Genomic DNA, 11,983 nt, shown 5'->3' with positions numbered 1-11,983 from the left:
AGCTTGAACGAATCTCTCACATCACTGCCAAAATAAGACACAAAAACAGCATAAAAAACAACGGCTAAATTATCAAATAAAACCGGCACGCTCCGTTTTCTCTTCATTTGACAGGAGTCTATTTTTACAGGTTCTTTGGTAAGAGCTGCATTGTGCGGAGAAGCCACGGGCAGTCACTGGGTCAGCAGCGATGCACCGACAGGCTCTGCCTTTGTTTTGTGGGTTGGCGCTTTTGGTCACGTTTCCTACACAAGGGGGCGCATTTGGGTCTATTATAGTAACACACTACAATGGTTTCCCATGGCCGGTTGTAGTGCTAGATGTCGACCAAGCACGCGGCCATGGAGAGAAAGCCGAGAGAACCTTTAAAACACCCGCTATCAAATTATTCTTGACACATATTAAAGTGGTATTACTCTTGCGATTATTTTTCACCCGAATTTCTCACACTATTTCAGAAAAATCGTAAATTTAAATTAATTTCACACAATGGTTTAAAATAGTTGTAATTAATGGGTCAAATGTTTCTCTGTATTTCCAAAATACCACAGATTTCATTTATACTCTCATTTTTTCTCTCTCTCTGAGTGATGTGGTCTCGTGCCTTGTAGCGGGGGATTTTGGCTCGCTTCTGTTCCTCGGCCTTTTGTTCTGTCCACCCGTGCTTTATACTGGGGGACTGTACGACACGTGCCTTACGCATTTTAAAACCGTCATTATCTGCAATTATGTGTAATAATTGCGTTTTGTTTAAATAGTCGAAAAGTCTTTTCATTTAATTCAATCTTATTATACGTCATTATATTACTACTTTGAACACTCGCCCGTACTTCAGACTGAAAAAGTTCTGGACATCTCACGTATAAGTTTCGACCGCATAAATGGGAGATAAAAGAAAGGCACATACGTTTGGACAATACATAGGCGGGCTAACCCCACCTCTGTACAAAACATACGGCAAGCATTAGTGAATATGTCTGTTTTTTCTCTCTGAACAACTGCAGTATTATTGAGTAAAATTTTCTTTCAAAATGTCTTTGAGTGGAATTCAATAATATAATATTTTTTTAAAAGCAGAATCGTAGGTTGCGGTTTGGAGAGCGGAATGTCAAGAGCCAAGAGAAGGGTTTTAAATTGCGCATCCCACCGGCACACAATACCGGAGATAAATTCATATTTAGCCGGACCGTGTATAAAAGGAGTCCTACGAAGGAGCTCTTAAAATAATGACAGACGACCATTGTATCGTTGAATTTAAAGAAGCACCGCACTGCAAAACAGTGTAAAGCAAGCAAACATTTTAAACAGATGTTTAGCCTCTTTACGGGCATTTAATGTGGCAATTTCTAAATGTAAATATTTATGAATGGATTTGAATCGTTATTTTTATTTGCTTGATATTGAAAATAAATAGAGAATAAATATGAGGGCCTAAAATGAAGAAATAAGTAATCAGACGGGCCCAGAGAGCTTGTGTAGCGATAACAAGACCAGCTGCGCGTCTTATCACAGCCAATCAGCGTCTCATAGAGGTGACGTTTCGGTGTCCTACGTCAGTCCAATGGCGAGAGACTAGAGTTGAAGCCAAGAGAGTTTGAGAGAGAGAGAGAGAGTGAGTGAGTGAGTGAGGGAGAGAAAGAGAGAGAGGGACAAGAGCGGCCCATCAATGCAATAACCCGGCACTGGAGCTGAAGCACACCCCAAAAGTCTAATCGCGAGCATCTCGATTCCGGGAAGTCCTGCGACACCTCACACTCTCCGCCACTATTCCCCCGGAGTCGCGAGAAAGCACGGGCAGTACGGGCCTTCCCCGCGGTTTGAAAGTGGACCTAACACCGCCTTACTTTCTGGACATGGGAGATATGGGGGATCCTCCAAAAAGTAAGTTGTTCTGGTTCTACTGTCATTATAAAAACACAAACAGAAAAATAACAAAACTTCAACATCCTGAACCTACACAGGCTTTGAAAACTGAACTAGTTGTAGAGTCCGCTCTCCCTAATCAGCATTAACTAACAGTTAAAAAACAGTTAAGCGGAAAAATGAACAACAACATACAGTGATTATTTTAAAGTTTAAACACGTTATTACAAAATTAAATAATTTTAACGTGATATTGTTATTATTATGGTTATTATTATTATTATTATTATTATTATTATTATTATTATTATTATTATATAGTTGCATTACTGCTGTTGTTAAATTGGTTTGCAACATGCAATTTAATTTTCTACCGTTATTTAATGCATGCATGTCGTGTTTTGTAGTTAGTTCACTCTTGTTTTAATGAGGTCATAGAGTTTGTGTATTATCACTGAACACTGTAGCTTTGGATTGACGGACTTCGGCAGCAAAGCGCTTGATGGAAACTGTGTACTCCTTATTTAACCAGTAGTTCGAACAGTTATACGGCTAGAACAGTAAAGCCCCGAGTAATTTTTAAAGATAGTGATTTCTTTTTTCCTTTTTCCCTTTTTTAACAATTCCCTTTCTCTCTTTTTCGCCACCAGAAAAACGCCTAATTTCACTTTGCGTCGGCTGCGGAAATCAAATTCATGACCAGTATATTCTCCGCGTGTCCCCGGACCTGGAATGGCACGCGGCGTGTTTAAAATGTGCAGAATGTAACCAGTATTTGGACGAGTCCTGTACTTGTTTTGTTCGGGACGGAAAAACGTATTGTAAAAGGGACTATATCAGGTAAGTCTTACAATTATCTTAAAATGATCTGAAAATGTGGATGATTTCATTGTCACTGAATGATAAGACTGGTGGCCTGTAGTCGTTTCCTCATTCCGTGGGACACACTGACATAATATCATTACTTTTTTTGTTCTTTTCTTTTTTTTTTTTTACTACACTGCACCTATATGCTAATTCACTGTCAGTCATTACGCTACAACACAATTACCCCGTGATTACCACTATGCTGCGATCACATATGCAGTGCAATCCAGCACGTGGATCAAATTCTATTTGGGGACTGAAGATAACGTCAAATTTCCTGCTTCACAAATTCAGCATTGTTTTAAATCAATTTATTAGGGTCGCCTTTACATTAATATATTTACACGCGATGAGCAATTACTGAACACTACGATCACAAGTGTATTTAAACAAGATCGCTGGAAAACTGATATGTTCAATAGAGGCTAAATATGATACCTGATCCTAAAATATACTTTTTAATATTACTTCAGAATAAATATTTCTATGCAGTTGTAAACGCTTTATAAGGCTACCAAAGAAAAACAAACAAACAAAGATAAAACAGCAATAATACCGTAATGTCATATTAGTGTGTTGTTGTTGTTGTTGTTGTTGTGTCTATTATTATTAGTAGTAGTAGTATTAGTATTAGTATTATTAGTATTATTATTAATATTAGTATTAGTATTATTAGTGTTAGTATTATTATTATGGCTGTTATTGTTGTTGTTGTTCTTGTTGTTGTCAGCGATGATGATGATGATGATGATGATGATGGTAGAGATTTATATTATTTTTCATGTCTTGTTATGAAGTTACTATTATTGTAGTCGTTCTCCTTATTATTGCTGTTGTGTTGTTATTATTGTGTTATTCTAAATACCATATCACCAAAAGTCATTTATAACCACTGAGAGCAGGTTCAATATGCCCTTATTCGTCTGGAGCTGGTTTACAGTATAAAATGTTTATATGATTGATTTGTGAAAATATTTCTTTACTCATATAATTGGATTAAAATACACATTTATCTTAAAATATTGTAGAGAATGGGGCATGAGGTTAATTTAAATTAGTTTTATGATTACTTTTGATGCCCTATTCCATCTGTGATGAGCCGTCCTAACGCTGGTTGATTCTGTCACAGGTTATACGGGATAAAATGCGCAAAGTGCAACATCGGTTTCAGCAAGAACGACTTCGTGATGAGAGCACGCTCCAAGGTTTATCACATTGAGTGTTTCCGATGTGTGGCGTGTAGCCGGCAGCTCATCCCGGGGGACGAGTTTGCTCTTCGGGAGGATGGCCTGTTCTGCCGGGCAGACCACGACGTGGTGGAACGGGCAACAATGGGCGCTGGAGACCCGCTTAGCCCCTTACATCCCGCGAGACCGTTACAAATGGCAGGTAGGTTTGGTGTACCCTCTACCTCTCTTTGCCGTATGTACATCGAGGTCGCTAGGAGACCATGCCGGTGTTTCTATACATATTTTCACTGCTGCAACTGTTATGGTGGGAAATTATAAAATCGGCCATACACAGGACAGGTTGGCAAGACAGAGCGATACTGAGTAGAAATTTGGAGGTGGAGTCTTCGGCGTAAATGCGTTCCAGAGAAAACTTGCTTGATGTTTGGGGTTCACTTTTATTTTTTTTCTTATGTTGGTTCTTGATCATGTCATATAGCAATGTCTATACACAACATGTTTCCTTACCCATAGTCAGCCGATGTCCCCTGTCAAAATAAGGTTAGCCCGGATGACATACTATTTTAAGTGCTATGGCCAGAAGTAACACGGCTTTGTTTTCTCTCTCTCTGCAGTAATTCAGTTGCTCACGCATCAGGCAGATATTCTATGCATGTTCAAAACCAATCATGTGAAAAAAAAAAGCATGCGTGCGAATTTGTTTGTTTATAAATGGATGGATAGACACAGGAATAGCTTGCTGGCAGGATGGATGGATGGATGGATGGGTGGATGTGTGGATGGATGGATGAATGGAAGGATGTAGATCTGTATGAATGAGTGGACGGATGGATTTATTTCCAAATAAGCTTTCACTAATATATACTGGTTTTGGTGGTGAAAAACGGAGCCTAAAATAGGTGACAGATCGTGTGTTAGGAACATGAAGCAGAGGGTGACAGGAGCGATGATAAAGCGGAGTGAGGTGGGGTCGGGCCAGGAGTGGGCGGGTGGCCGGCGGAGATTTCTGCTCTGTTAGAAACAGTCAGGGGAATCTTAAACCGCGTGCGGTCCAGCGTTCGCTCAAGCTGCCTTTTCAAAGGGCCTTCTAAACAAAAGTTTAGATAACCTGTAGGTAGTTTATGGCAACCCCAGTATAAACAATAATGAATGTCCAACATTCAGCCATACATTCGACAAACCTGATGAGTTATGGAACAAAGAGCGGAGTTTGACGCCTCGACACGATCACTTTTCCCATGAAAAGAAGTTTACGTCATCTGCCTGTAATATCAAACCCACTGCATTGTTCAGTTAACGGAAGTGTGATGCATGGATGTATACGAGAACTCTCTTTTAAAAACACGTATCAGTGTAGGATTTTTTTGGAGTAAGTTTTGCACAGATTGGTTGAGTGTTTTAATCTAGTGTAATGAAAGTGTTCTCGCATCGCGCTGAATCAGACTCGGCCGCTCCATTGACTACTCCATCTATTTCTAAAATAATCACAGATCCGAGAGATGACGACATCAGTAATAGCATTATCTCAGACGTGTTCAATATAAATTGTCACTTATTTGTCTGAACAGTTTGGTCACATATTCAGGATTCAAAATTCAATTTTACTCTAGATTTCAACCTGCAATGGACAATTGAAGTTGAGAATGGGGACAAGACGCCCCTAGTAAGTAAAAATACTTTTTCATAGACACGAGAGATTTGTAACACAATATGTTTAGAGTTTGACACATTTCAACAAAATATTGAAGGTTTTATGGAATTCTCAATTCCATACCTCTTATATGCTGGATAGCGTGTGGAGTTGGGGAAGGGCCTTTTTTTTGTTGCCTAAATACGCCTGACAAAATACTGACAAGATGCATGCGGAAATAACCTCATAGACCGAAATTGCCAAAGCTCACTCTAAAAGTAAATATTCCGGATCTTGAGACTGTAAAACATTTTTCAAGTATCACTGAGATTTTAATATTCTAAATTCGGTTTGTGGTTGCGTATTTTCGGAACAGCCTGTCTTTGCGCCGCCGGATTAACTATTCCATATAGACTGTGTTGCAACAGGATACATTTTCCCTCCTAAGAGACCAATACCTCCCTTTAAGTAATTTGATAAAAAAATCTGTCGGAAATCTTTGAGATGTGGCAAGTAAGTATACGGGCGCGAAAAGCTTGATTATTTATCATTTGTTTATTCTCTGCAGCAGAGCCAATATCAGCCAGACAACCAGCGCTTCGGCCGCATGTACACAAACAGCCTGAGAAAACGACCCGCGTGCGGACGGTGCTTAACGAGAAGCAGCTCCACACTCTGAGGACCTGTTACAATGCCAACCCTCGACCTGACGCTCTCATGAAAGAGCAGCTGGTAGAGATGACGGGGCTCAGTCCGAGAGTCATCAGGGTTTGGTTTCAAAACAAACGGTGCAAGGACAAAAAACGAAGCTTACTGATGAAGCAGCTTCAACAGCAGCAGACCAACGACAAAACGGTGAGAGGAGTGATCCTGCAGCTCTGTGTTCTGTCATAAACTCACACACACGCGCACCCGTTTGCCTGTATACACGCGCGCATACACCGAGGACGAGTGTGAGAGAGGGAAAAATACAGACTGATATAGTCTGGTCTAATATAGTTTTCCTGAAATTACATTGTCATAAACAAATTTACATTAAGGACAAACCTTGCTGCATGTCTTTCGTTTTAAAAAATGTGTAACTGAATTAATTTATTATTAGTTTTGATGCCTATAACGACCACATAGGCCAGTGCACGTGCGTCTATTTCCAGTTCTCAACCAGTCTCTCTGTGTTGACCTACAGAACATCCAGGGAATGACAGGGACTCCCATGGTGGCAACCAGCCCGGAGAGACACGACGGTGGTTTGCAGGCAAACCAAGTGGAGGTGCAGAGTTACCAGCCGCCATGGAAAGTTCTCAGCGACTTTGCGCTGCAAAGCGACATTGATCAACCAGCTTTTCAGCAACTGGTGAGTACAACACTGAAACAAGTATACCCGACTACTACTAGTAGTAGCAATAATAATAATAATAATAATGATGATAATAATAATAATAATAATATAATTATTAATAATAATATTAATAATGCAACTTTTGCGCATTTTAGGTCAATTTCTCGGAAGGCGGACCAGGGTCAAACTCAACGGGAAGCGAGGTAGCATCCATGTCCTCACAACTGCCAGACACACCGAACAGCATGGTGGCCAGTCCGATAGAAGCCTAGGCTCTATGGATTATCTGCCGAGTAGGCCTATGAAGCTTTGGAGGAAAAAAAAAACAATGAGCTGTCGAGGAAGAACCGACCGAAGAGCAGGGGTCTTCATTTTTTCTCTGCCCCCTTCAAATCCCTGCTTTTTTTCTTTTCCTTTCTTTTTTTTTTTTTTTTTACAGGTACCCGAACAATACCACCGCCCTCCGAAACTGCACGAGGCCTCTCCGTCTCCACAACCCCTGGTTGTATTTACACACTGTGATGACAATCATGGGAATTAAAACGCGAATTATTAAGAAACTGTAACGAGTGAAGTGAGTGTTGAAAAAATGACCGTTTGAGAAGATGACCGTTGATCCAAGACAGAAGACGCAGCAAAGACGATATTTGCCGGCAAATATACCTTCCGCACGAGCTTTACAGAACCATTTATCAACTTCTCTGTGCTCAGAAGCTGGAGGAAACTGGTCTGATACATATTTTGCCAAATACGCCCAGAGAAAAATCTGTCACCCCTCTCTTTTGGACAAATCAGTGGACCTTAACGGAAATAAGACTTCACCAGAACACCCGAACTGTTATCCACGTTCTTGTAGCCTGCTGCCACGTGCGGCTCGTGGCCTACACAAGCAGATGACTCTTTACTCCGTTTCTAGTAATTAGCCTGACTTGCAATGAATTCGCATAAATGATATTTGGAAGAATATGGCGACCAGGACAAACGATTTCCCCGTTTTTTGTTTTTTTTGTTTGTTTTTGTTTTGGTCACATGGTCTCTTTTAAAGCCCAAGTTCTAAAGCATTGCAACATGGTATACCTCTACTTTGCAACAAGTTGCGTGGGAATTTATGTATTTGTGTCCGTCCAAGAACTCTTTTCTTTCCCAAAGATGTGTATAGTTATAAGTTAATACGACTGATTAGTTCTGGAGAAGGTTTCTTTTATGTTTGTTCGTTTGTTCCTGTACTTCAAAAAATAATAATTTATTATTTATTGTCGAAAGACCTGCCACTTTGTGTACCTTTAATTGCTGAAGTAAAAGGAGAAAAGAATATTGTGGACTCTGAATTATCTATCGGAATTTTACGTGTCCTGTCGGTTCATTAAAATGATGTAAAACAACGCCATATGTAGAGTTATATCTTCAGGAATATCTGATCAATAAAAGTTTGACGTACTGTAAAGTAAACGCCCGGACACATTTGGACACTTTCTTATATTTCTGCTACATGAAGGTACGTCGTTTACTCGGAAAAATTATGTTATGATTTTATGTAGATAATATAAGTCACCACACAATAACAACCCTAGGTCCGCAGTAACGCCTACAAACATTAAGTTAACCAAAAGAACTGGTCATGTATTGAACTGAACCGATTTAAGAAATCTGTAACGGTTTCACACACCCGCCAGGCCGTATTTAGTATTTAGTTAAAAAAAATCGAGGTCTGTTTGACACAGAGGCCAACCAAAAGATGGTAAAGAAGTCCAATCTCTCTCTCGCCCTGCTTTTTTGTTTTAACTGTGAAAAACCTTAATATTGCGTGTCAGTGACTCGTTTCAGTAGGCTGCGCTATATTACTATAGGGAATTTTCCATTCTCCAGACTGGCCGATCCAATTTGGTACCAGCGAACATTGGTCTTCGCGGCCGCGCGTTCGTTTAGAGTTAACACTTTTCATGGTAGATTTTGAACCACTGTCAATTTCCTGTGCCAATCAGGAGGCATGAGCATCAGTCCCAGGGCGCACGCGGCTTCCGTCAGATCACCTTTGAAATGTCATTTCCGTAATCAAGAAACTATCTTGCGGATGGTGGCTGTTCGTTAGGTCCAAAGCTTCTCAAGTTGCTTAAGTGTTGCATAATTTTTTATTTTTTAATTTTTTTTTTAATTCCGTAACCTTGTGCCACTGCCTTTATCACTGTGCTGACGTTCATAGTTTCAGGAAATTACTGCTCCGAATAATGCTAGCGAAATCTGGATGATTCGAAGTGGCTTTGAATGAAATTCATTTCGCAGAGCACTTGAGAGTTCCTGACCCACACATCATCCCGCTTTTTTCTCTGCTGGTAGGCTACACTGCACAGCGAATGCAGTGCCGAGAGAATTTAACGACGTAATTTCTCAAAACATGTTTCAAATGTAGCCTACATCAAATGCCCGCCAAGTTCTCGGGTTAATGGACAAAAAGGAGTACATATTTATTTTTAAATTCGCTTTATTTAAAATTAATGTATTGATATATGCCATTGACATGCATTCCTCTCACAGCCAAAGATCATGTGAACTCATTTTTAATTAATCTAAGTACATTTATAATCATGTTGCATACTAAAATACCAGGGCTTAGCCTTCTACTGTCCCCTTTTGCAGAGACAACATGATCTGCTCCAGAATTCATATTAATTTACAATAAAGAATTCAGACCTAAAATACTACTCAAATTAGAGCCAGTAAGAACCCAAATTAAACACAAGTCGAGCCCGGCTCAAATTCAACGAGATAATAACAGTGTGTTATGGACTATAAAATGGTAAAATATCTTATTAGCAGCTAAGACATGGTACATAGACTGAGCAGCTAACACAAGCACCCGTTCTCAAATTCCGACTTGTCAGATCCTAAGAATTTGTTTTTATGACAAGACGTTGGAGCAAAGATAGGACCGTACTAATGTTCACCAGTATGGTTCTGACAGCAGACTTGTTGAGGCAGAACTGTGCTAATTGCAGTACTATTCTACTGAGTCTCATAAGCTTTGGGTTAGAAAAGCTGTACTTAGACTTTACCCAGGACACCTCACATGCATCTCCAGAATGACAGCGGTGCTTTTCTGAAACCACTTATGTTAAAACACAGAATTTTTGGCAACAAGACATGCTTCGGGTTATACCCTGTGCCTTCCGCCTCATAACCTGGAGTGAAAACAGGGGGATTGTGAGTGATTTTCGTGTTCCAGTTTGCGTCGCCGGGGCCGTTAAGCTCCTTTGCTGTAGCGCACGTTGAGTGAGTGGCAGGGCTTGCGTGAGATAGAAGCAGCTATTTGAAATGGCAGTCCCTGTGAATTCAGATGGGTTTGACTTGGGCAGGGCAGGCTGCAGGACATGACAAAGACTCCTGATAGAGTAGCACACCGGCCGCATTCAGCCCGCTGCCTCGGCGGGAACAAAAGCAGCACTGTGCCCGGACAAGGCTCCGCCGAACAATCCTCGCCCTCTGGATGAGACTGGGATTCATTGTGAACCAGGCCAGCAATCCCTCCCAGAGGTCCTGTCCCACCCAAGAGCCTTGACTTCAGGGAGACAAGAGAACACAAACCCCCCGGTATTGCACGTTCTCCACCTGTGGAACGCTGCTGTGAAATTCAGTGCTGTCCTAGGGGGCGTCACGGCGTGGAAGGTCTGTTTGTGTTATGAGTGTGTCGCGTTGGTCTTATTTAGAGGAGACACAAACTGCTTTGACTGGCCATGTGCTGCTAAAGTTGGACAAACACAGAGGGCAGAGTTGACGTCATATGTGGCCCTCCACACGAGAGAAACAGCCTTGTGGATCCTCTGCCACAGATGGCTGGTTTCTGAGAATGAGGCTAGTGACAAAAAGTGACAAATTCCATCCACTGCAGATGGTGTGTGTAATGGGTGATGCGGTTAAATATATTTCAACACAATACTGACATAACGTAACGGAGCCAGATTATCCAGTTTGAATACCGCTTGTCCTGTGGCTTTGGCAGTAGCCTCATTTTGTCCCCAACGTGGAACATTTCATGGCTGCTCAAGGTTGACAGCTGTGCTTGCAGAGCTAGTACCTCTTAACATCGGACTAGACCGCAAACAGACAAGCAAACAGCCAATGGGATGTGTTCAGATTCACTCAAAAATTTTTTATCACCGATTTAATTCATCCATTCATTCAGGTTTCTTTTTGTGACAAATTAGAAAATCCTTATCCATACACATTTAAAAAGTGCAGCTGAGAATACTTTTTTTTTTTTTTTTTAAATATATTTCTGAACGTGTAGATGTAAGGATGAGTCCAGAAAAAGAACAGTGGTAAAGAATTGTCGTGTCACTGTCAGTGAGCAGATACGTGAGCTGTGTGACGGATGGTCACACCTGGGGATCTGCACGTGAGTTTCACTGAGACCTGATCAGCAAAAGACGCTTCTCAATATTCCACGACAAGTTACACCTGCGAGCAAATACACGACACATGTCTCACGTGGGCTCTTCCCTCTCAATAAAACAATACATTCATGATAAAACTGACCCCCTTTTGGACGGCTGGATTTTGATGTTTTAACATAACATATTAGTAAGTCCATATAAATAATATTTTACCAAACAGCCCTGACATTATTTACATATGATTACTAGGATTATCATAAGAGGAACAAAAAAAATTGTGCTCCCAAGTTTTCAGAGCTGTGATCAGTCTGTGAAAGCAGGTCCTTCTGGAAGCTTCCGCCGTCTGTCAGCATAAATGGAGAGGGAGGATTTTTAGAGAGCTCCAGGCTCTTCGGGAAAGTGTGGATGAAGAGGACACTCTGAGTGTGAGTTATCAGCCGGGCGTGTGTGACAGAGTATGCTAAGAGCCTGTGCCACACCGATCCACCGGGGAATCAGACTTCGCGCTGAAAGAGCACACTCCAACTTTTCAGTGGGCACGCCAGGCCTCGGAGCAGACACCGTCTCTCCCCAGCACCTCCCTGGATGACTCTTAATTCTACTCGAGAGGCGAAATCCGTCAAAACACCCTCCGCGGGAGGTTGGTGCCAAAAGAAAAAAAAACACAAAAAACACACACACACGCAAAAAAAACAAAACAAAAACA

The 11,983-nt window shown here is 41.1% G+C and overlaps 1 protein-coding gene across 1 annotated transcript; it reads left to right on the top strand.

Moving 5' to 3' along the window:
• The first annotated feature begins 1,784 nt into the window (after positions 1-1,784).
• On the top strand, positions 1,785-7,161 carry isl1a (ISL LIM homeobox 1a). Its single transcript, XM_030785069.1, has 6 exons — positions 1,785-1,881; positions 2,514-2,703; positions 3,860-4,119; positions 6,119-6,405; positions 6,737-6,904; positions 7,045-7,161. The coding sequence occupies exons 1-6, from the start codon at positions 1,854-1,856 to the stop codon at positions 7,159-7,161; spliced, it is 1,050 nt and encodes a 349-aa protein (XP_030640929.1). The 5' UTR covers positions 1,785-1,853.
• The last annotated feature ends 4,822 nt before the right edge of the window (positions 7,162-11,983 follow it).

This window comes from Chanos chanos, chromosome 1, assembly GCF_902362185.1.
Source record: "Chanos chanos chromosome 1, fChaCha1.1, whole genome shotgun sequence".
NCBI lineage: Eukaryota > Metazoa > Chordata > Actinopteri > Gonorynchiformes > Chanidae > Chanos > Chanos chanos.
The sequence above is the reverse complement of the archived record's forward strand: the minus strand, read 5'-3'. Positions and strand labels throughout refer to the sequence as shown.